The sequence below is a fragment of the Oncorhynchus clarkii genome, chromosome 13, assembly GCF_045791955.1.
Source record: "Oncorhynchus clarkii lewisi isolate Uvic-CL-2024 chromosome 13, UVic_Ocla_1.0, whole genome shotgun sequence".
NCBI classification, from domain to species: Eukaryota; Metazoa; Chordata; class Actinopteri; order Salmoniformes; family Salmonidae; genus Oncorhynchus; species Oncorhynchus clarkii.
Genome location: NC_092159.1, coordinates 56485847 through 56512453, shown reverse-complemented (window position 1 = coordinate 56512453; position 26607 = coordinate 56485847). Strand labels below are relative to the sequence as shown.

The window sequence follows — 26607 nt, the reverse complement described above, 5'->3', positions numbered from 1 at the left end:
GCTACGGATTGAACCTACTTTCAAATGTATGGTTTTATGTGGAGCAGTGAGTCTTTACCATTTCTCATCTTCAACATCTGTGATAGGTTTACCCGTCATTTTTTCATGGGCGCTCTTCACTATCTCATAGTGCTCAGATATATCTGTAACAAAGACAATACATTACTTTTGGGGGATTTGTGTTGTTTTAGTTTTTCTAACCTTACCCTAACACTTACTTTAACCACTCAGTAACATGATTTCCCTTCCTTTACTACTACTGGTATGGCATTGACATTTGGCATTGTAATTTACATTTGCAGCTGGAAATTGTACATGTATAACCTGGAATATTGCAGTACATATGTATTTGAACCATACATGTGAGATGGAAACATCAGCAACTATACTTTCATAGTTTCTTTGATTTACCTGGGAGAGGTAGCTCATTGTGGAGTGACTGCTTCACAGCTTCTTTTAGTTTAGACCTTAGCTCCTGCACAATGTGTTCCTAACGGAAGTAAAAAGGAGACATAATAAACATTTTATAAACATTTTCTAATTTTGTATTTGATCATTTTGACAGTACAGTGGTTGTGGCATGAATATATAACCTTTAATGTCCTTGTGTACTTTGTGTCACAAATGTTAAAAGGTTAACATTAGAAACTGTGGCCAGGTAAGCAAAACAAAAGCATGGATTGCTGTCGTACCTTGTCCATAGACTGCTTACAGGGTAACCAATATGTCATGTTGTAGTTTGGGTGAGATATCCATTTTCACCATCATTGTAAAGCCCTATTTATTTGGTTGATTTGAGGAAGTAATTTCTGAAGAGAATAATTTCTTTCATGTGATTAGGGATTCATTTACATTTGTGCCTCATGTTTAAGGCACTGCATGTGCCTGTCACTGCAGTACCTGGTTCAAATCCAGGCTGTGTCACATGATCGGGAGTCCCATAGGGCAGTGCACAATTGGCCCAGAGTCATCTGTGGCAGGCTGTCATTGTAAATAAGAATTTGTTCTTAACTGACATGCCTAGTTAAATAAAAATGATGTTAAAGGGAAACTGCATGCAAGAACCACCTTTTCTGGTTGAAATTGGCCTATTTGGCATTGATATTAGTCATAAACATTTATTCCAGTGCCATCATTTATTAAAAAGTATGATTATTTTGGTAATAAAGTCAGTATATTCAAAAACTGAGTTTTGTGAGGTCCTCATTACATACATGAGGGTTGGGTTTGGATTACAATCACGCCCACTTGCCCAGTAACACAGGATTGTAAAGCCTACGAAGAATTGTCTGTACGAAGAAACAGCTGCGTTGATTCACTCTATCCAATCACAGCAGCAAACCGTGAGAGAGACCTGCCCGTTATGCAGCACCTCAGACGTGTTAACATAAGAAAAGACATCGCCAATGTTATGTTGAAAGAACACGTATCCCCTAAGTCCTTTATGGAGAGGCCACTCGCTGATGTGTTTGATACTGATCACTCCAGTCTGCTACTGTTTTGGGCAAAATGAGAATTGAGACGATGCACACTTGCATCCCTATTGCCACTTGTAACATGATTCGCTATGAAACTGTTACATGAACTGAAACCTTGTTTAATACTGTATGAAATATATATTTTTTTAAACATTAAAAATTTGATATCCAAATAATATTCTAAAGGAAGGTGAGCTGGTTTCACTATTTTTGGCTATTTTCTGGTGTTTTGTGGTGGAAAACTGAGTGCGTCGAGCATAACACCAATTGTGATAATATTAACACTTCAATAATTGAATTGGAACAGTGACATAAAGTATCCTACCCTGAGCTTGGCTAGGAGTGTCAACATCTTCCCCTTAGCATCGTGGAACATGGTGCTCTTTGATGACTCAATGTGACTCTCGAGAATGTCCTGCATTCTCTTTAGGGATCCTTTCCCATGTACTTCTGAAGCCTCTAAAAATCAGAGAGAAAAAGTTGACGAAGTAAGTTATTAAAAAGTCATTGTTAAGAGGTCACTTCTATCCAATGATTTTTAAAGGGACAGTTCAGCGGATTGACATATTTAGATATTATATATTTTTTTACTTACCTTGAAAACAGTCTATGAACCTTGTAACTGAAATCCACACTTTGGTTTTGTTAAACTTGTTTCTTTATTTCTTTATTTTTTTGTTAAGCATTTTTCAGACTAAAAACCAATCTCACCCGTTTAGCATGATTTAAATATTATGCCCAAATCATTATTTGCTGGCAATGGCTAACAAAACGAAAGTGTGGATTGTAGTCATTCCTTGTTTTCAGGGTTAAGGAAATGAATATCTAAATATCAAATTTTGCAGAACTATTATTTTACGATTGCTATTGACATGTATACTAAAGGGAATTACAGTGGCTTGCGAAAGTATTCAACCCCCTTGGCATTTTTCCTATTTTGCTGCCTTACAACCTGGAAATAAATTGGGTGTTTGTATCATCTGATTTACACAACATGCCTACCACTTTGAAGATGCAAAATACTTTTTATTGTGAAACAAACAAGAAATAAGACAAAAAAAAACAGGAAACTTGAGCGTGCATAACTATTCACTCCCCCAAAGTCAATACTTTGTAGCGCCACCTTTTGCAGCTACCAGTCTCTTGTATTGCCAGTCTCTTGGGGTATGTCTCTATAAGCTTGGCACATCCAGCCACTGGGAGTTTTACCCATTCTTCAAGGCAAAACTGCTCCAGCTCCTTCAAGTTGGATGGGTTCTGCTCGTGTACAGCAATCTTTAAGTCATACCACAGATTCTCAATTGGATTGAGGTCTGGGCTTTGACTAGGCAATTCCAAGACATTCCGTTTCCCCTTAAACCACTAGAGTGTTGCTTTAGCAGTATGCTTATGGTCATTGTCCTGCTGGAAGGTGAACCCCCATCCCAGTCTCAAATCTGTGGAAGACTGAAACAGGTTTCCCTCAGAATTTCCCTGTATTTAGCGCCATCCATCATTCTTTCAATTCTGACCAGTTTCCCAGTCCCTGCCGATGAAAAACATTCCCACAGCATGATGCTGCCACCACCATGCTTCACTGTGGGGATCGTATTCTCGGGGTGATGAGAGGAGTTGGGTTTGCGCCAGACATAGCATTTTCCTTGATGGCCAAAAAGCTACAATTTAGTCTCATCTGACAAGAGTACCTTTTCTTTCATATGTTTGGGGATTCTTCCACATGCCTTTTGGTGTACACCAAATGTGTTAGCTTTTTAAGAAATGGCTTTGTTCTTGCCACTCTTCCATAAAGCCCACCTCTGTGGAGTGTACGGCTTAAAGTGGTCCTATGGACAGATACTCACATCTCCGTTGTGGAGCTTTGCAGCTCTTTCAGGGTTATCTTTGGTCTCTTTGTTGTCTCTCGGATGAATGCCCTCCTTGCCTGGTCCGTGAGTTTTGTTGGGTGGCCGCCTCTTGGCAGGTTTGTTGTGGTGCCATGTTCTGTCCATTGTTTAATAATGGATTTAATGGTGCTCCGTGGGATGTTCAAAGTTTTTGATATTTTTTTATATCCCAACCCTGATCTGCACTTCTCCACAACGTTGTCCCTGACCTGTTTGGAGAGCTCCTTGGTCTTCATGGTGCCGCTTGCTTGGTGGTGCCCCTTGCTTAGTGGTGTTGTAGACTCTGGGGCCTTTCAGAACAGGTGTAGATATACTGAGATCATGTGACAGATCATGAGACACTTAAATAAAGTCTACCTGTATGCAATCTAATTATGTGACTTCTGAAAGTAATTGGTTGTACCAGATCTTATTTAGGGGCTTCATAGCGAAGGGGATAAATACATATGCACGCAACACTTATCCGTTTTTAATTTTGTATAATTTTTTGAAATATATATATATTTTCATTTGACTTCACCATTTTGGCCTAATTTGTGAATGAATGTCCATTGCATGAAATCCAAATAAAAATCCATTTAAATTACAGGTTGTAATACAACAAAATAGAGAAAAAATGCTAAGGGGATGAATACTTTTGCAAGGCACTGTATAGTGACAGATTAATGCTGACAGTTAGACTGACCTATATAGGAGGGGAGCATAGAGGTCATGATTGACTTGGTGAGTGAAGAGTAGATTGTCTTCTTCCTCTGGACGATCTCATTTTTAAGATCTGCTTTCAATTTGTGTTCCTTTTTGACACCAGACAAAATACTATTATGAATATTAGTCTTCTTAACATTACACTTTACTAGACCGCCATAATTGGAAGGTAGAGCATAGCACAGTACCATCTATGATACAGCTTCACAGATAACATCCAACCAAATGTACATAACACAGTTGTATTTCCACAAACCTCAGTTTTGAGGAATGCCAGCCGAGGAAACATGGTTTCTTCATCATAGCTCTCTAAGAGGATGCTGAAACTATCAATCTTTGCAGATATAGATTTCTGAGATTTCCTAGAAGACATGATGATAACCATGTTACTCAAGTGGTGTGTCCCAATAAATGTGTCTGGAAGGCACGTAGAACATAACTTACTTGAATGTTTTTGAAAATATATTTCTAATGGAATCGCACAGAGAGTTGCTCAGAGAAGCGTTCATGTTTGTTTTTACTCCATTTGTTGACCTGCAGAACCCCTGGCCGTTGCATACAGCTCTCAGGGTCTGGTGGTACCCCCCTCCTCCTTTTCCTTTCTGAAAAAAACATAAAATATGATCATCCTATTGTCAGATTGGAGAAAAGATTAGAGTTTTCCTAATTGTATCTTGTTCTTAGAGCAGCTCTGCCTCCATTGAAGAAACAATTGTGATTGTTGAAGTTTTGGCAAGAAATGCTTTCCAAGTAATTCCAATTAAGTTTAGAGTTAGGGGTTTGGGGTGGCATATACGAACCAGGGACCATATGTGAGCTTTCATCCAACCAATCACATTTGTTCAAATCAAATTGAATTTGGCACATGCTTTGTAAACAACAGGTGTAAACTTACAGTGAAATGTTTACTTCTGGGCCAAACAATGCAGAGAGAGGAATAAATAGAAAAATAATAACACAAGGAATATATACACAATCAGTAATGATAACTTCACTATATACAGCTGAAGTCAGAAGTTTAAATACACTTAGGTTGGAGTCATTAAAACTCGTTTTTCAACCACTCCACTTCAACCACTCTTGTTAACAAACTATAGTTTTGGCAAGTCGGTTAGGACATCTACTTTGTGCATGACACAAGGAATTTTTCCAACAATTGTTTACAGACAGATTATTTCGCTTATAATTCACTGTACCACAATTCCAGTGGGTCAGCAGTTTACATGCACTAAGTTGACTGTGCCTTTAAAAAGCTTGGAAAATTCCTGAAAATGATGTCATGGCTTTAGAAGCTTCTGATAGACTAATTGACAACATTTGAGTCAATTGGAGGTGTACCTGTGGATGTATTTCAAGGCCTACCTTCAAACTCAGTGCCTCTTTGCTTGACATCATGGGAAAATCAAAAGAAATCAGCCAAGACCTCAGAAAAAAATGGTAGACCTCCACAAGTCTGGTTCATCCTTGGGAGCAATTTCCTGAAGGTACCACATTCATCTGTACAAACAATAGTATGCAAGTATAAACACCATGGGACCACGCAGCCGTCATACCGCTCAGGAAGGAGATGTGTTCTGTCTCCTAGAGATGATCGTACTTTGGTGCGAAAGTGCAAATCAATCCCAGAACAACAGCAAAGGACCTTGTGAAGATGCTGGAGGAAACAGGTACAAAAGTATCTATATCCACAGTAAAACGAGTCCTATATCGACATAACCTGAAAGGCTGCTCAGCAAGGAAGAAGCCACTGCTCCAAAACCGCAATAAAAAAGCCAGACTATGGTTTGCAACTGCACAAGGGGACAAAGATCGTACTTTTTGTAGAAATGTCCTCTGGTCTGATGAAACAAAAATAGAACTGTTTGGCCATAATGACCAAGCCGGAGAACACAATCCCAACTGTGAAGCACGGGGGTAGCAGAATCATGTTGTGGGGGTGCTTTGCTGCAGGAGGGACTGGTGCACTTCACAAAATAGATGGCATAATGAGGGAGGAAAATTATGTGAATATATTGAAGCAACATCTCAAGACATCAGTCAGGAAGTTAAAGCTTGGTCGCAAATGGGACAATGACCCCAAGCATACTTCCAAAGTTGTGGCAAAATGGCTTAAGGACAACAAAGTCAAGGTATTGGAGTTGCCATCACAAAGTCCTGACCTCAATTCTATAGAAAATCTGTTGGCAGAACTGAAAAAGCGTGTGTGAGCAAGGAGGCCTACAAACCTGACTCAGTTACACCAGCTCTGTCAGGAGGAATGGGCCAAAATTCACCCAACTTATTGTGGGAAGCTTGTGGAAGGCTACCCAAAACATTTGACCCAAGTTAAACAAGTTAAAGGCAATGCTACCAAATGCTAATTGAGTGTATGTGAACTTCTGACCCACTGGGAATGTGATGAAAGAAATAAAAGCTGAAATAAATCATTCGCTCTACTATTATTCTGACATTTCACATTCTTAAAATAAAGTGGTCACCCTAACTGACCTAAGACAGGGAATTTTTACTTGGATTAAATGTCAGGAATTGTGAAAAACTGAGTTTAAATGTATTTGGCTAAGGTGTATGTAAACTTCCGACTTCAACTGTACATGGGGTACCAGTACCATGTCAATGTGCAGGGGTACGAGGTAATTGAGGTAGATATATACATATAGGTAAGGATAAAGTGACTAGGTAACATGATAGATAATAAACAGTAACAGCAGTGCATGCTATGAGTCAAAAGAGACAGTGCAAAAACGGTCAATGTAGATCGTTTGGGTAGGTATTGGTTAACTATTTAACTATTTAGCATACTAACAGATTAACAGACCATTGATCTTGAGAAAGAGCTGCATTTAGAACAAGGTTGAATAAATTACGCTCAGAACAAGATTGAATAATCTGGGCTCAGAACAAGATTTAATAATCTGGGCTCAGAACAAGATTTAATAAACTGCGCTCAGATCAAGTTTGAAGAAGTAAAACTCCATTGAACCCTGCTAGAACCTTATGGCCCAGCATAAGGTACCATTGACTTACTGGTGCTATCACTTCCTCCTTGGCTCTTGTCACACATGTCTTCTCTGACTCTAGCACTCCGGCTGAAAGGCACTTGTCAAACTCCATGTGAATGTCTGACATGAACTGGTCAATGTTCTGGAGCTCATCTTCCAGCCTTTGTTCTAGAAGTTTGTGCAATGTTTCTTTTTCGGTCTCCATCTTAAACACAACAGAGAAAAACCAATCCGTAAATTCAGTGAGTTGGTGCAAGGGTAAATTCATCACAAAAGGCTAATGTATTAAAGGCAATACCGATTTGGTGATCTCATGGTTTACCACGTGGACCAGGGAGAGAATCCCATACGCTCCATTCACATAGTCTCTCATCACTTTTTCTGACCTTTGGTCGTTCAGGCTTTTCAGCAGAGCTCTCAGCTCAGGTATCTCTGAAGACAAGATGTCTTTATTAATCTTTCTGTTTATGTAAAATGATCTTTAGGTAAACAATAATTGTATGAGCAGAGACAGTTGTTGTTAGATTCACATTCAGGGTGAGAATATGACTTTAGAATAATGGATATTATATAATAACAGCTCCAACTCCAATGTATGAGGTGCAAAGAGGTATTTGCAAAGGGTATTTGCAAATTGTGCCGGGCACTTGTATTACGTTTGGTTATGTTTAACCTCTGCCATACCCTAACACTTACCCTAATACACGTTCATTATACAGTACCTAACTATCTGTTTGCACCTATTCCTATTGGAGGTTTTGTTGCACAATAATGCAAGTGATCATACCTGTCTCTTCTTGTCTCAGAATGCAGTTGTTATCCTTCTGGAATTCTTGAGAACTAACTGTAAACACCTGCATTTCATCAATAGCCTGAATGTATGTGACAAAAGATGACAAAAGAAAAACAATACATCAATATAATTATCAATCACTCATCAGTCAATCATTGCTGAAGCAGCTAAACTGGTTCGTTTGGAGTTACTTCAGGGACATTTCCAAGTTTTTGAGGAATACCAAATCGCATTTCCCTATTCAATGAACTTCCGGTCTAAGAACGCTAATGCCATTTTAATGGATGTTATATTCTTCTAATTCAAGAGAACACCATTTTCTTCTGACAGATTGCATTTCATGTCCAAATCATCTTAAAGTAACTTTATTGAGCTACACAATCAATTTGAGACACTTTCGGAGGATTTGGACATAAACCACAAAAAACTGCATTGGTTTTTTGACACAAAGCTAAAACATTTGGATTGCTGTCTAACCTCATCCATACACTACAAGGCAAGGAAACTATCCATTTAAGTTAAAACTGGACCTTTTTCTAGTTTCAATCAATCTATATGTCTGAAGTTCCTTTATAGTTTCTTATTTGGTTAAGAAAATAGAGAATAAAACATCTTACTTCATACGGGTTGCTGTAATTCTCTTGAATTTCCATCTTGGCTTGTTGATTTCGGTGCAATATGCATGCACGTTTCTGCTCCTCTGAATAGTTAGAAGAGTCCTAATTGCATGTGAAATAAGAGGAGACCATGGGAGATATCCATACAGTGACATATTCAATTCTCTATAAACCAACTATTTGTTTATAGTTCTGTAAACAAAGTATTTGTTATATTTTGTGTAGCTGTACCTCTATGTGAAGGTCTTCATCGTCCAATTCACTGAAATTAGTTTTTTTCTTAATTAGTGATGTATAAGCAGTGAAAATATATCTATATCTTTGTATTTACAGTGCCTTGAGAAAGTATTCCGACCCCTTGACCTTTTTTCCACATTTTGTTAATTTACAGCCTTTAATAAATACAAATCAAAAGCTATTTAAACACAATACCCCATAATGACAAACCGAAAACAGGTTTTTAGACATTTTTGCAAATGTTTTAAAATACCTGTATAAAATAGAATACCTTATTTACATAAATATTCCAACCCTTAGCTATGAGACTCAAAATTGGGCTCAGCTGCATCCTGTTTCCATTGATCATCGTTGAGATGTTTCAACAATTGGAGTCCACCTTTGGTAAATACATTAAATTGATTGGACATGATTTGGAAAGGCACTCACCTGTCTATATTAGGTCCCACAGTTGACAGTGCATGTCAGAGCAAAAACCAAGCCATGAAGTCGAAGGAAATGTCAGTAGATCTCCGAAATAGGATTGTGCCGAGGCACAGATCTGGTGAAGTGTACGAAAAAATGTATGCAGCATTGAAGGCCCCCAAGAACACAGTGGCCTCCATCATTCTTAAATGGAAGAAGATTTGAACCACCAAGACTCTTCCTAGAGCTGGACACCCGGCCAAACTGAGCAAGGGAGGTGACCAAGAACCCAATGGTCACTCTGACAGAGCTCTATAGTTCCTCTGTGGAGATGGAAGAACCTTCCAGAAGGACAACCATCTCTGGAGCACTCCACCAATCAGGCCTTTATGGTAGGGTGGCCAGACGGAAGCCACTCCTCAGTAAAAGGCACATGACAGCCCACTTGGAGTTTACTTAAGGGCACCTAAAGACTCTCCGACCATGAGAAACAAGATTCTCTGGTCTGATGAAACAAAGATTTAACTCTTTGGCCTGAATGTCAAGCGTCACGTCTGGTGGAAACCTGGCACAATCCCTACGGTGAAGCATGGGGGTGGAAGCATCAGGACGAGGCAAAGATGAACGGAGCAAAGTACAGAGAGATCCTTAATGAAAACCTGATCCAGAGCGCTCCGGACCTCAGACTGGGGCGAAGGTTCAACTTCTGACAGTAAAATGACCCTAAGCACACAGCCAATACAATGCAGGAGAGGCTTCAGGACAAGTCTCTGAATGTCCTTGAGAGGCCAGCCAGAGCCCGGACTTGAACCCAATCGAACATCTCTGGAGAGAACTGAAAATAGCTGTGCAGCAATGCTTCTCATCCAACCAGACAGAGATTGAGAGGATCTTCAGAGAAGAATTGGGGATATTCCCTAAATACAGGTGTGCCAAGCCTGTAGCGTCAAACTCAAGAAGACTTGAGGCTGTAATCACTGTCAAAGGTGCTTCAACAAAGTACTGAGTAAAGGGTCTGAAAACATATATAAATGTGATATTTCAGTTCTATACATTTTTTGGGATAAAAAAAATGTTTTTTGCTATGTCATTATGAGGTATTGAGTGTAGATTGATGAGGATATATTTTTTTATTAGACATTTTTGAATATGTCTGTAACCTAACACAATGTGGAAAAAGTCAAGGGGTCTGAATAATTTCCCAAAGGCATTGTTATTGTATACCATTTTTTTTCAATAATCGCAATATGAAACTGTTAAAGCAGTAGCAAAATATAGGATGAAAATGTCTCACCGCATATAATTGTCTGGGTTGATGATGTCTGTCTTAGTACAGATGAAGGTGATGTTCTGACACTGTCCACCAGGACCCATATTACTGATGCTGTTGTCCAGTATATTCCATGCATCACTGTCCGCTGCGGCCCGGTCAATGTCAGCCACGACCCACACAGAGGAGCACTTAGTAATGTACTATAAAAAAAACATGGTGTTCAGAAATGTTGTTTAGAATGTTAAAACAAATGTAACAGTTGAAATAAAATAAAACATTGGATATAGTCATCGTTCAAGCTGAAACGTTTTAGGTGTACATGATGAGTTCATTGCCAGTGGTTCTAATGCTGGAATTCAATCTAACACGCTGTAGTAATGTTTACAGTGACGTTATTTAAAAAAGAAAAATCCTGCACACATACACACTACACTTCTTTGAAGTAGGTTTTTATAGCTCTTATGAAAACGTTGTTAATAAACAGTACACACGTTTTGTGTACTGTGGAAGGACCACCAGAGGGCAGGCTGGGCTCACGGATAGTAGCCCAACAAGGCATGGGAGACAAGGTAACCAGAGGCAATTAAGCACAGCTGACGGTACTAATGACATAGTCTCCTTCCCCTATAAGAGAGAGAATGTAACCAGTAGAGAGGGGAGGGGAAAACTATCTCTGGAACATGGCCACCGAGACAGAGGAGCTATCCAGGAAGAACCACTAAAACGGTGACAATCCTGTGACTTTTGTTGTAGTTTAAAGATAATCCTATTGTGTTCCTGTTTCATCTGGAGAAGAAGATGTATGTTTTTCCTTGGAAGATTTTCATTGATTATGTTGGAGTGTTTGTGTTGACCAAATGCCCTCAATAGAGAACTGTGTTCAATCAAGAAAACCTACTCCTGACTCGTTTATTCCACCTTTCCGCTTTAGAGTGACGCCCAATTACTTGGTCCGCTCTCAGTACGTTAAATGCATAATTTAGCTTGAATGCAAGAAGTGCTAGAATGTATTCTTAAAATAAATAGTTTGTTCTTTTTGCTTTTTGAGGTTCTGATTTTTAGGGTTCTGCATAAGCAGAAAAGAATCCCATACCTACTGTAAAATGTTTTGTTGGACCTTTGTTATCCTCTATGGCAGTGGTTCCCAAACCTTTTATAGTCCCATGCCCCTCAAACATTCAACCTCCAGCTGCATCCCCGCTCAAGCACCAGAGTCAGCATACCCTCAAATGTTGTTTTTTGCCATGATTGTAATCCTGCCCCCCACACACACACACACACACACTATAAGATACACTCATTCTTATGTTTAATAAATGTGAGTTGTGACAACTCACACTCATTCATATGTTTAATAAATGTATCTTATAGTGTGTGTGTGTGTGGCAGGGTTACAAAGTCTCAGTCTTAAATCATTTTCCAAACACAGTTTTTGCCTGTATTTAGTTTTTAGGACCGAGAATCCACTCTCACATAGATACGTGGTTGCAAAGGGCATCAGTATCTTAACGGCGAGATGCAAATTAATTACTTAAAAATCATACAATGTGATTCCGTCTCTCACAGTTGAAGTGTACCTATGATAAAAATTACAGACCACTACATGCTTTGTAAGTTGGAAAACCTGCAAAATCAGCAGTGTATCAAATACTTGTTCTCCCCACTGTATGTCTATGTCCTGGGAAATGTACTTGTTACTTACAACCTCATGCTAATCCCATTAGCGCACGTTAGCTCAACCGTCCCGTGTGTGGTCACCAATCCCATAGAGCAGGTATTCCCAAACTGCGGTAATCCAAATAAAATGTGATTCACATTTAAGGTGCTATTTTGCTTCAACTGTTCCTGAGGCCCTTGCTAAGGTCATCGGCATCATGAACTTTAGCCAGTACCAGGACATTTTAAACAAAAACCTGGTTGCCTCTGCCAGGAGGCTAAAACTTAGATGCAAGTGGATCCCAGCAAGACAATAACCCAAAGCAGAAATCAGAAACCACAAAGAAATGGTTCATTGACGACAAAATTAAAAAAAATGAAATGGCCATCTCAGTCTCCGGACTTTAACCTCATTGAAAACCTGTGGTTTGAAATTAAGAGGGCAGTCCATAAGCGCAGGTGAAGGATATCAAGGATCTGAAAATATTTTGTATGGAGAAATGGTCTAAGACCTATCCCAATGTGTTCTCCAATCTCAATTTTTTGGGGGAAAAAGACTCAATTATCCTCGCATGGTGAGGTATTGAAAGGTATTGAAAACAGAGGCGCCAATACATTTTTGCCCTGACCTTTTTCTGCACATGAGAAGAAGCTTTGGGATCTGTAATCCGGAGATAAAAAGGTCTGAGAAAAGTCTGATCAATAGCCTCCTGTAAACAACATCTCTTCTATTGTATTGAATAGTATAAAATAATAGAATTTGCAACTTTTTTGAGCGTACAATATAGCTCAGTATTTGTCTTATTTATTTTAAACAATGTTTTTTACTCATCTTTATCAAGGCTGCCAATAATTTGAGTTTGGACCTCTATATAAACTGATGCATGTTTACTATTTGAAAGTGATATAATCATAAAATACAAGTACATTTCTTTGCTTTTAGTTTGAAAACCGGGAACTGACAATATAAAATGTACTTCATTTTGGTAAGGGAGGCCTAACCAAAAACATTCTCTGATTAAACCACAGATACCACATATGACATTGCACCTGAATTGAGACCTACTGTAAATGCATTCAGAAATGATCACAAAAGTAAATGATTACCGATTCCCACATCTCATCTCTGGCCTTGTTGCAGTCTCCAGTTCCTGGAAGATCCACCAACACAATGTGTTCCAGAAGATCCTTGGAGTTTGGCATCTTGATGGTCACATACTTCACAAGTGGCCAGTAGTGTATCTGAGATGAGTTAGATTGTTTCCCATGTATCTTTCTTTTGCTTCGTATGTAGCAGGCGATCTCTGTAGAGAACTTTGTGGCCTGTCAAATAATGTAATATTATTCTTTAGTCACACTCTGCCCCTTTACAACTTTCTGGTATATTTAAACATTGATGGCTATTATGCATTTCATGTTGTATGTCATGCTGTATTGAAGTTCAGGAGATAAAATGGGAATAATTTGGACTCAAATTGGATATCAGACAGCAAAAAAGACCCTTATAAAAGAGGCTTAAAATGACTTACTGTGTCAAATGACAGGATTTTCCTAGTTGATGAGAGAAACTCTGGGATGTCGCTAAATGTCTCTGACTCCAGTGACTTCAGTTCATCAAAGCTTTTCCCGACTGCATCTTCTCCGTACAATGCCTGGATTTTACTGTTCGCCATATTCACCATCCTTTTATCTTTCTCCTCACCATCCATTTCTTTGATTTTCAAAAGTGATTCCAGCTCCTTCTCCCATTCCTAAAAAAGTCTAACATTATTATTTTACTGAATATATTATATGATGGATCAAATGTTTCATTACCCACATATTATAATTCATAAATTATAACTACTTTGATGAGGTAAATGTACTTGATACAACTGTGATGTGTGTGGGGCATAAAAGTATTTAGTCAGCCACCAATTGTGCAAGTTCTCCCACTTAAAAAGATGAGAGAGGCCTGTAATTTTCATTATAGGTACACTTCAACTATGACAGACAAAATGAGAGAAAAAAAATCCAGAAAATCACATTGTAGGATTTTTTAAATGAATTTATTGCAAATCATGGTAGAAAATAAGCATTTGGTCACCTACAAACAAGCAAGATTTCTGTCTCTCACAGACCTTTAAGAGGCTCCTCTGTCCTCCACTCGTTACCTATATTAATGGCACCTGTTTGAACTTGTTATCAGTGTAAAAGACACCTGTCCACAACCTCAAACAGTCACACTCCAAATTCCACTATGGCCAAGACCAAAGAGCTGTCAAAGGACACCAGAAACAAAATTGTAGACCTGCACCAGGCAGGGAAGACTGAATCTGCAATAGGTAAGCAGCTTGGTTTGAAGAAATCAACTGTGGGAGCAATTATTAGGAAATGGAAGACATACAAGACCACTGATAATCTCCCTTGATCTGGGGCTCCACGCAAGATCTCACCCCGTGGGGTCAAAATGATCACAAGAACGGTGAGCAAAAATCCCAGAACCACACGGGGGGACCTAGTGAATGACCTGCAGAGAGCTGGGTCCAAAGTAACAAAGCCTACCATCAGTAACACACTACGCCGCCAGGGACTAAAATCCTGCAGTGCCAGACGTGTCCCCCTGCTTAAGTCAGTACATGTACAGGCCCGTCTGAAGTTTGCTAGAGAACCTTTGGATGATCCAGAAGAAGATTGGGAGAATGTCATATGGTCAGATGAAACCAAAATATAACTTTTTGGGAAAAACTCAACTCGTCGTGTTTGGAGGACAAAGAGTGCTGAGTTGCATCCAAAGAACACCATACCTACTGTGAAGCATGGGGGTGGAAACATCATGCTTTGGGGCTGTTTTTCTGAAAAGGGACCAGGACAATTGATCCGTGTAAAGGGAAGAATGAATGGGGCCATGTATCGTGCGATTTTGAGTGAAAACCTCCTTCCATCAGCAAGGGCATTGAAGATGAAACGTGGCTGGGTCTTTCAGCATGACAATGATCCCAAACACACCGCCAGGGCAACGAAGGAGTGGCTTCGTAAGAAGCATTTCAAGGTCCTGGAGTGGCCTAGCCAGTCTCCAGATCTCAACCCCATAGAAAATCTTTGGAGGAAATTGAAAGTCTGTGTTGCCCAGCAACAGCCCAAAACATCACTGCTCTAGAGGAGATCTGCATGGAGGAATGGGCCAAAATACCTTGTGAAGACTTACAGAAAACGTTTGACCTCTGTCATTGCCAACAAAGGGTATATAACAAAGTATTGAGATAAACTTTTGTTATTGACCAAATACTTATTTTCCAAATAAATTCATAAAAAATCCTACAATGTGATTTTCTGGATTTTTTCTCTCTCATTTTGTCTGTCATAGTTGAAGTGTACCTATGATGAAAATTACAGGCTTCTCTCATCTTTTTAAGTGGGAGAACTTGCACAATTGGTGGCTGACTAAATAATTTTTGCCCCACTGTAGCTATTTTAAGATATATGCATTAATTGTAAGTTTCTCTGTATAATATTGTTTGGGATACCCTGTGCTAAAATACAAAAAAAGTAAATGTGATTATATTTGCATGGTGCCAAAACCTGGTGCCTAGATGACTTACAGATTGAACCCTTAAAATGAAAAAAAATCTATATTCTAATGAAATTCACACTTGAGGTTTATCAACATTGCTAAAATCACCTCTTTAGAAATGAAGTCAATCTCTGCCACGTAGTTGGAGTCAGTCATATTGGCCTCCACCTGGATGATGACTGATGTGCATGCGCCAACAGTCCCTGAGGGCAGCAAGGTCTTCACCCCCAAAATGGCATTCATCAGTGAGCTCTTACCAGCTCCTGACCTCCCAAATACACCAACAACAACTTTGTCGTCAATGATAGCCTCCAAAGCTGAGATTTTGTTCCTGTAAAGAGTGAAGCACAGAAAAGCAATGTCACACTAAAAATGCAATGAATTGACTTGAGGTCTATCTATACATAAACAGTAGAAAGCAGAGGGGTGTACTACGAAGTGAGATAGAGGAGTTAGCAAGCTAACTTTTGTCAACTCTGAATTCAAATTGGGATAACCGTTGATACTGTGGCTCACCTTTTAGCCAGGTACATTTCTATGACAATGAATCCTAAAGTTCTTACTCTACCTGCTTCAGGGCAGGCTAATTCCAATTTACGCTAAATAAAGTTTCTGAGAATAGAGTTACATTTTTCAGCGGAACAATTGCACAAAATGTGACGGGATTCTGGAAGGTGGGCGTTTGATGCTAGTTCCCATTTCACAGGAGGGACGCTTCAAAATACATTTTTAAAATACATGCAAGTGATCTGTACATTTGATTAAAGGTGTTAAATTACGAGCCTAGATTACCAAAAGAAACAACTAAGCTTCAGCTGAAGTCGGAAGTTTACATACACTTAGGTTGGAGTCATTGGGGCGGCAGGTACCCTAGTGGTTAGAGCTTTGGACTAGTAACCGAAAGGCTGCAAGATCAACTCCCTGAGTTGACAAGATAAAAAGCTGTCGTTCTGCCCCTGAACAAGGCATTTAACCCACTGTTTATAGGTCATCATTGAAAACAAAAATTGGTTCTTAACTGACTAGTTAAGTGAAGGACTTTTTTTTAAACTGGTTTTTCAACCACTCCACAAATTTCTTGTTAACAAACTATAGTTTTGGCAAGTCGGGTTAGGACATCTACTTTGTGCATGACACAAGGAATTTTTTCTACAATTGTTTACAGATTTCACTTATAAATCACTGTATCTCAATTCCAGTGGGTCAGAAGTTTACATACACGAAGTTGACAATGCCTTTAAATGGCTTAGAAAATTCCAGAAAATGATGTCATGACTTTAGAAGCTTCTGATAGGCTAATTGACATCATTTGAGTCAATTGGAGGTGTACCTGTGGATGTATTTCAAGGCCTACCTTCAAACTCAGTGCCTCTATGCTTGACATCATGGGAAAATCAAAAGAAATCAGCCAAGACCTCAGAAAAAAATGGAGACTTCCACAAGTCTGGTTCATCCAAATTTCCAAACACCTGAAGGTACCACTTTCATCTGTACAAACAATATTATGCAAGTATAAACACCATGGGACCACGCAGCCGTCATACCGCTCAGGAAGGAGACGCATTCTGTCTCCTAGAGATGATCGTACTTTGGTGCGAAAAGTCCAAATCATTCCCAGAACAACAGCAAAGGACATTATAAAGATGCTGGAGGAAACAGGTACAAAAGTATCTATATCCACAGTAAAATGAGTCCTATATCGACATAACCTGAAAGGCCGCTTGGCAAGGAAGAAGCCACTGCTCCAAAACCGCCATAACAAAGCTAAACTACGGTTCGCAACTGCACATGGGGACAAAGATTTTACTTTTTGGAGAAATGTCCTCTGGTCTGATGAAACAAAAATAGAACGGTTTGGCCATAATGACCATCGTTATGTTTGGAGGGAAAAGGGGGACGCTTGCAAGCCGAAGAACACCATCCCAACCGTGAAGCACGGGGGTGGCAGCATCATGTTGTGGGGGTGCTTTGCTGCAGGACGGACTGTTGCACTTCACAAAATAAATGGCATCGTGAGGGAGGGAAATGATGCATCAGTCAGGTGTCAGGAACTTAAAGCTTGGTTACAAATGGGTCTTCCAAATGGACAATGACCAAGCATACTTCCAAAGTTGTGGCAAAAAGGCTGAAGGACAACAAACTCAAGGTATTGGAGTGGTCATCACAAAGCCCTGACCTCAATCCCATAGAAAATGTGTGGGCAGAACTGAAAAAGCGTGTGCGAGCAAGGAGGCCTACAAACCTGACTCAGTCACACCAGGTCTGTCAGGAGGCATGGGCCAAAATTCACCTACAGTTGGGCAAAAAAGTACTTTGTCAGCCACCAATTGTGCAAGTTCTCCCACTTAAAAAGATGAGAGAGGCCTGTAATTTTCATCATAGGTACACTTCAACTATGACAGACAAAATGAGAAAACAAAATCCAGAAATCACATTGTAGGATTTTTTATGAATTTATTTGCAAATTATGGTGGAAAATAAGTATTTGGTCAATAACAAAAGTTTATCTCAATACTTTGTTATATACCCTTTGTTGGCAATGACAGAGGTCAAACGTTTTCTGCAAGTCTTCACAAGGTTTTCACACACTGTTGCTGGTATTTTGGCCCATTCCTCCATGCAGATCTCCTCCAGAGCAGTGATGTTTTGGGGCTGTTGCTGGGCAACACAGACTTTCAACTCACTCCAAAGATTTCCTATGGGGTTGAGATCTGGAGACTGGCTAGGCCACTCCAGGACCTTGAAATGCTTCTTGTTTGGGATCATTGTCATGCTGAAAGACCCAGCCACGTTTCATCTTCAATGCCCTTGCTGATGGAAGGAGGTTTTCACTCAAAATCTCACGATACATGGCCCCATTCATTCTTCCCTTTACACGGATCAGTCGTCCTGGTCCCTTTGCAGAAAAACATTCCCAAAGCATGATGTTTCCACCCCCATGCTTCACAGTAGGTATGGTGTTCTTTGGATGCAACTCAGCATTCTTTGTCCTCCAAACACAACGAGTTGAGTTTTTACCAAAAAGTTATATTTTGGTTTCATCTGACCATATGACATTCTCCCAATCTTCTTCTGGATCATCCAAATTCTCTCTAGCAAACTTCAGACGGGCCTGGACATGTACTGGCTGAGGCAGGGGGACGCATCTGGCACTGCAGGATTTGAGTCCCTGGCGGCGTAGTGTGTTACTGATGGTAGGCTTTGTTACTTTGGTCCCAGCTCTCTGCAGGTCATTCACTAGGTCCCCCTGTGTGGTTCTGGGATTTTTGCTCACCGTTCTTGTGATCATTTTGACCCCACGGGGTGAGATCTTGCGTGGAGCCCCAGATCGAGGGAGATTATCAGTGGTCTTATATGTCTTTCATTTCCTAATAATTGCTCCCACAGTTGATTTCTTCAAACCAAGCTGCTTACCTATTGCAGATTCAGTCTTCCCAGCCTGGTGCAGGTCTACAATTTTGTTTCTGGTGTCCTTTGACAGCTCTTTGATCTTGGCCATAGTGGAGTTTGGAGTGTGACTGTTTGAGGTTGTGGACAGGTGTCTTTTATACTGATAACAAGTTCAAACAGGTGCCATTAATACAGGTAACGAGTGGAGGACAGAGGAGTCTCTTAAAGAAGATCTGTGAGAGCCAGAAATCTTGCTTGTTTGTAGGTGACCAAATACTTATTTTCCACCATAATTTGCAAATAAATTCATTAAAAATCCTACAATGTGATTTTCAGGATTTTTTCTCTCATTTTGACTGTCATAGTTGAAGTGTACCTATGGTGAAAATGACAGGCCTCTCTCATATTTTTAAGTGGGAGAACTTGCACAATTGGTGGCTGACTAAATACTTTTTTTGCCCCACTGTAACTTATTGTGGAAAGCTTGTGGAAGACTACCTGAAACATTTGACCCAAGTTAAACAATTTAAAGGCAATGCTACCAAATGCTAATTGAGTGTATGTGAACTTCTGACCCACTGGGAATGTGATGAAAGAAATAAAAGCTGAAATAAAGCATTCTCTCTACTACTATTCTGACATTGCACATTCTTAAAATAAAGTGGTGATCCTAACTGACGTAAGACAGGGAATTTTTACTTGGATTAAATGTCAGGAATTGTGAATAAATGTACTTGGCTAAGGTGTATGTAAACTTCTGACTTCAACTGTAAAAAGGGAGAAAGACAGGATTCTTCCTGGGTTGCCATGATTGGCTGAGATAATGGTGCACCTAGACATGCCAAGAGATGAGTTCTATATGGTCTGACATGTCACAGGCTTCTGTCTTTAACAGAATAGGGGCTTCCCAGGTCAGTGAATAGATCAGATTTGCTACCATATTTTTTAAAAGCTATAACTATTGACAACGGCAAAAGTGTTGCTTTAGCTCTCAACAACATTGCTGCCCTAAATTTAACTGGTACTATCGACAAAGTTCAGTTGGAGAAAGTTGTGAGCCACTACTTTCTGGAGAACAATGCCAGACTGACTCTCTTTGACTCTGTATACTGTAAATGAGATGATGAGGAAATGCCTGACTTGGGCTAACATTAGACCTAGTTTGTTAGCTTTACCTGCAGATTCACACTGCATCATTTCATGCATGGTGGCTTGCTTAGTGTATGACAATCAGTTTTCATTGCTATACGCAGGGATTCAAACTCTGCACTTTTGGGAGATATTCACCTTTGTGATCTCAATGGGAATACTTTGCCTACACGGTACGGAGGGCAGCTGAATCAGGTGCAGGTACCTCTAACAGGGCAGGACAAATTTAAAGAAAAAGGAAAGCAAGGCTTTAAAGTTGGCTTTTCTACAGACTAGGAATGCCTTGAAGATCGCAATCGACCGGTTGGTGACCACTGCTATAAACCATAGCTTGTGATTATGGTTTGGGAACTTGTTTAGTTAGCTAGCGAAACAAAGGTGACAAAAGAGAGCCATTCACAAAGAGACCTGTTCACATGTGAATTCTTAAAGAGATGGGTGTGGCTAAGGCTAAAGAGAATGTGAACAATGCTGAATGGCTTTCCAAGAGGTGTTCAGTGTTCCTGAGTAGTCCAGTGTCAGTCCTGACTTGATGTACCAACTTTTTGAAGAATATAAGTACACTTACCTTAAATAACCAATGAAATCCATGTTTGCATATGGAGGTGACACCTTGTCTAGTCTGCTAAGGACTTTTCCAAGGCCCTCTTTGGCCACTTTGATGACATCCATCTCTACACACACACACACACACACACACACACACACACACACACACACACACACACACACACACACACACACACACACACACACACACACACACATATACACACACACACACACACACACACACACACACACACGAGGTGGACAAACAATGAGTTTACAATGTAATAATTGTATTACGCTATGGTATACTTTTTAACATCGGGTTTACTGCTTGTTTCTTAAAGTAGCTATTATAACGAATATATCTTACCGGGGGTAGGTGTTGCTGCAGTTCCCTTTGCTATGGCACAAAGGCGTTTATTACCTTCCCTGCCCTGATCATTTGAAGTAGAGGGGTCATCAGACCCTCTTTTGTGGCCTGAGAGAGAATCACAATCACTCAATGTTCAAGCAGATCCATTATCTGTCCAAGAAGTCAGTATTTCCTTCATGGTAGGCTGTATACCATTTATGTAAATATAATATACATTGGACAACAAGAAGTTATTATAGACATATTAATCCTCAACTGAAGTAATGTGCGTCTTAGACTTTCATGTACCTTGGGTAGGCATGATTTGACACCGTCCGGGGCTTAGACTGAAAAATAAAAAAGAAATTAACTGATTATGGTGATGAAAACAGAGATAATAAATTCACTGATTATGGTGATGAAAACAGAGATAAGAAATTCACTGATTATGGTGATGAAAACAGAGATAATAAATTAACTGATTATGGTGATGAAAACAGAGATAATAAATTCACTGATTATGGTGATGAAAACAGAGATAATAAATTCACTGATTATGGTGATGAAAACAGAGATAAGGGTCCTTAGAGGAGGACCATGCTACTCAGTGAATTTTTTTAAATTGAAGAATTTACGAACGCCCTACACTTGGTTGTTATGACAGGCGTTGGTAAACATCTACTATAAAATTGAATTAAATTGTTGCCAGTAACACAGTTACAGTCACAAGCCCTTTGCATAACATGAAAACACCCTAGCAGCTCTACAAGGGCGAGTAAAATGTTCAGAGTGCAGTGTTCTCCTATTTGTGTCTATAAGCAACTAGCAAGTTAGCCAACTTTAGACAGTTAGCTTGTGTGCTTGACTGCTGTTGTGAGGTCAGAACGCTCGGATCAACTCAGAGAGCATAATGCTTTGAATTTACAAACAGACAATCAGACAATGCTCTAAATTTACAAACACCCAGAGCACACTCCGAGCGCAATCTGACAATATAGAGTGAATTTACGAATGCAACCAAAGTTGCAAATCTCTTACATTACTCAATTTTGCTTATCTAATTTGCAGGAATTTTAGCATTTAATTATCACCTTATAAGATATGAATCAAAATCTGAATCAATCTAGCCCAAGCTTAACCCTAATCAAACATAATTAAATTAATGTTGCTACTTACATATAAAACAAAAATATATTTTATACTCACACAACATGAAGTTGCAAATCTCTTAAAAATGACTGATTTGTTTCCTTACTCTTATAGCAGTCCTAACCTATCACATGAGGAAATTGAAGTTATTACATGTCTTTCCTTTAAATCAAATCAAATCAAATCAAATCAAAATGAGTCCACACTGAAACGTTTAAACAAAATATGCTGATACTTACCACATAAAGGCAATGTTCAGCAAATTCAGCACACTGAAAAACAAGACTATGTGGTGTTGAAAGAAGTACAGCAGTATGGGTATACTGTAGGTGTGGCTGTTCTTTGTCATGTTGTGATGCAGGTTTACATTCATTGGCATGAGTTTTGCCATGGAGGCATGACTGAGCGGTTTCTGCTAGAAGGACCAAATGCAAAGTCAAGATTGATGATAATTGTAAAAATTTATGAAAATGAAAATTAGCTTTTTGGTCTTATTTTAAGGTTAAGGTTAAGCACTAGGGTTAGCAGTGTGGCTAAGGTAGGGTTACGGTTAGGTTTCAAATCAGATTTTATGACTTTGTGGCTGCGTCAGATAGTGACCACTCTGCAGAGCTGCCTTCAGTACATGAGTCATCTCAATAAATGCCAAGCTGCTGTTGTGACTGGTTTTCATATTCATTTGCATGCAAAATTATGCGAGGTACGAAAACACCTCAGTGTGGTAGCCATTCTTAACCCTAATTTCCCCTCTATAAAATATAATGACCTTGCTCAGTATATTACTGTGATTGCGCAATAGTGCTTGAAACAAATGAAACTCAGAAAAGATCCTGTCATACAATAACTTCAACAAAATAATGCTTATGTAGCATGTTCATGTAAGAATGTTTAATGTTTCAAGCTAATGGTTTTATCTCCATAATACATTTTTCTTCCACCAATAATTTAAATAAATAGCTTTCTGTCTGGCATCTTTATTTGAGTGTTTTTCAATCTAAGAATAACAAGTGTTGCCAAATTTGCAAGTTATTTTGCAGTTTTCTACTTGCATAGCAAAAAAAGGCAGTAGACAAAAAGTAGGAACAAATATATATTTTCTATTCTATATCCATGACCATGTATGTAATTAGTGTATATATTCTATATCCATGATCATGTATGTAATTAGTGTATCTATTCTAAGTACATGATCATATGTAATTAGTGTATATATTCTATATCCATGACCATGTATGTAATTAGTGTATATATTCTATATCCATGACCATGTATGTAATTAGTGTATATATTCTATATCCATGATCATGTATGTAATTAGTGTATCTATTCTATATCCATGATCATGTATGTAATTAGTGTATATATTCTATATCCATGATCATGTATGTAATTAGTGTATATATTCTATATCCATGATAATGTATGTAATTAGTGTATATATTCTATATCCATGATCATGTATGTAATTAGTGTATATATTCTATATCCATGATAATGTATGTAATTAGTGTATATATTCTATATCCATGATCATATGTAATTAGTGTATATATTCTAAGTACATGGTTACTAAGACGTTCTGACAGGCAGATGTGGACATTTGTGAAGAAACTTTATAAGCCACGTTCTCAAATGTAAGTTTATTTACTTTTTAGAAGGATAAAGTCCACAGATAAATAGAAAGTGTAAAATGTTGAAATACAAGAGAAGATAGACCAGAAGCAAGCAAAATAATAATTTAAAGAGCACATTTGTATCAAGTTTCCATTCCTGTGAAATGTTGAGCAGGGACAACATTTGCACAATGTAAAAAATATTGTACCCCTTTTACTTTCAAAAATGTAGGAAACTATTTGCATCAACTTTTTAAAGAACACACTATGTGTTCTTTCAGACAAGTAACTCTTAATCCACATTATAGCAGGGGGTGTAGAGCCATAACACATACACTACCGGTTAAACGTTTTAGAACACCTACTCCTTCAATGTTTTTTCTTCATTTTTACAATTTTCTACATTGTATAATAATATTAAAAACATCACAACTATGAAATAGTAACCAAAAAAGTTATATATTTTATATTTGAGATTCTTCAAATAGCCACCCTTTGCCTTGATGACCGCTTTGCACACTCTTGAAATTCTCACAACCAGCTTCATGAGGTAGTCACCTGCATTTCTATTAACATGTGTGCCTTCTTAAAAGTACATTTGTGGGATATCGTTCCTTCTTGTGTTGTGACAAGTTAGAGGGGTATACAGAAGATAGCCCTATTTGGTAAAAGATCAAGTCCATATTATGGCAAGTACAGCTCAAATAAGAAAGAGAAACGACAGTCCATCATTACTTTAAGACATGAAGGTCAGTCAATCTAGAAAATATCAAGAACTTTGAAAAATGTTTCAAGTGTAGTTACAAAAACCATCAAGCGCTATGCTAAAACTGGCTCTCATGAGGACCGCCAAAGAAATGGAAGACCAAGAGTTACCTCTGCTTTAGAGGATAAGGTCATTATAGTTACCAGCCTCAGAAATTGCAGCCCAAATAAATGCTTCACATATTTCAAGTAACAGACACTTCTCAACATCAACTGTTCAGAGGAGACTTTGTGAATCAGGCCTTCATGGTTGAATTGCTGCAAAGAAACAATTACTAAAAGACAATAAGAAGAAGAGACTTGCTTGGGCCAAGAAACACAAGCAATGGACATTAGAGCAGTGGAAATTTGTCTTTTGGTCTGGAATCTACATTTTTAGATTTTTGGTTCCAACCACTGTCTTTGTGAGACGCGGTGTAGGTGAACAGATGATCTCCTCGTGTGTTTTTCCCACCGTAAAGCATGAAGGAGGAGGTGTGATGGTGCTTTGCTAATTTATTTAGAATTCAAGGCACACTTAAACAGCATGGCTTCCACAGCATTCTGCAGAGATACACCATCCCATCTGGCTTGGGCTTTAAAAAAACAACATTTAACCTTTATTTAACTAGGCAAGTCAGTTAAGAACAAATGAGTGTTTACAATGACGGCCTACCATGGAACAGTGGCTTAACTGCATTGTTCAGGGGCAGAACGACCGATTTCTACCTTGTCAGCTCGGGATTCGATCCAGCAACCTTTCAGTAACTGGCCAAACGCTCTAACCACTAGGCTCCCTGCCACTCCACCAAAGGAATGGAAGACCCAGAGTTACCTCTGCTGCAGAGGATAAGTTCATTATAGTTACCAGCCTCAACAATATTGGGGACTATCATTTGTTTTTCAACAGGACAATGACCCAACACACCTCCAGGCTGTGTAAGAGCATTTGACCAAGAAGGATAGTGATGGAGTGCTGCATCAGATGACCTGGCCTCCACAATCCCCAGACCGCAACCAAAGTGAGATGGTTTGGGATGAGTCTGACCGCAGGGTGAAGGAAAAGCAGCCAACAAGTGCTCAGCATATGTGGGAACTTCTTTAAGAATGTTGGAAAAGCATTCCAGGTGAAGCTGGTTGAGAGAATGCCAAGAGTGTGCAAAGCTGTCATCAAGGCAAAGGGTGGCTATTAGAAGAATCTCAAATATAAAATATATTTTGATTTTTTTTAAAAAAATGGTTACTACATTCTGTACAGGGGGTACGGGTACAGAGTCAGTGAGCGGGGATACAGGTTAGTTGAGGTAACACCAAAATAAAGATGACCAGGGTCCCTGCTCATCTGCGTAAACGTGCCTTAGGCATGCTGCAAGGATGCATGAGGACTGCAGATGTGGAAAGGGAAATAAATTGCAATGTTCATACTGTGAGACGCCAAAGACAGAACTACAGGGAGACAGGATGGACAGCTGATCGTCCTCGCAGTTGCAGACCACGTGTAACAACACCTGCACAGGATCGATACACCCGAACATCACACCAGCGGAACAGGTACAAGATGGCAACAACAACTGCCCGAGTTACACCAGGAACTCACAATCCCTCCATCAGTGCTCAGACTGGACTGAGGGCTTGTAGGCCTATGGGCACAAACCCACTGTCGCTGGACCAGACAGGACTGGCAAAAAGTGCTCTTCACTGACGAGTCGCGGTTTTGTCTCACCAGGGGTGATGATCGGATTCGCGTTTATTGTTGAAGGAATGAGCATTACACCAAAGCTTGTACTCTGGAATGAATTTGGAGGTGGAGGGTCCGTCATGGTCTGGGGCGGTGTATCACATCATCATCGGACTGAGCTTGTTGTCATTGCAGGCAATCTCAACGCTGTGCACTACAGGGAAGACATCCTCCTCCCTCATGTGGTACCCTTCCTGCAGGCTCATCCTGACATATCCCTCCAGCATGACAATGCCACCAGCCATACTGCTCGTTCTGTGCGTGATTTCCTGCAAGACAGGAATGTCAATGTTTTGCCATGGCCAGCAAAGAGCCCGGATC

General features: G+C 39.4%; 1 protein-coding gene and 1 long non-coding RNA gene across 2 annotated transcripts; both read right to left on the bottom strand.

Annotated features, from left to right (window-relative positions):
- Positions 1–63: 63 nt before the first annotated feature.
- Positions 64–1880, bottom strand: LOC139424063 (uncharacterized). The gene is made up of 3 exons (XR_011635900.1): positions 1804–1880; positions 412–490; positions 64–143 (listed from the first exon to the last, which is right to left on the bottom strand). It is a non-coding gene; the product is annotated as an uncharacterized lncRNA (long non-coding RNA).
- Positions 1881–4023: 2143 nt separating this feature from the next.
- Positions 4024–22445, bottom strand: LOC139423598 (nuclear GTPase SLIP-GC-like). The gene is made up of 16 exons (XM_071175184.1): positions 22431–22445; positions 21352–21389; positions 21061–21168; positions 20707–20812; positions 15708–15930; positions 13576–13797; positions 13154–13369; positions 10412–10590; positions 8707–8737; positions 8476–8577; positions 7853–7937; positions 7364–7497; positions 7091–7270; positions 4511–4668; positions 4323–4428; positions 4024–4155 (listed from the first exon to the last, which is right to left on the bottom strand). Exons 1-16 carry the CDS (start codon positions 22433–22435, stop codon positions 4024–4026), a joined length of 2025 nt encoding a protein of 674 aa, XP_071031285.1. The 5' UTR covers positions 22436–22445.
- Positions 22446–26607: the final 4162 nt, after the last annotated feature.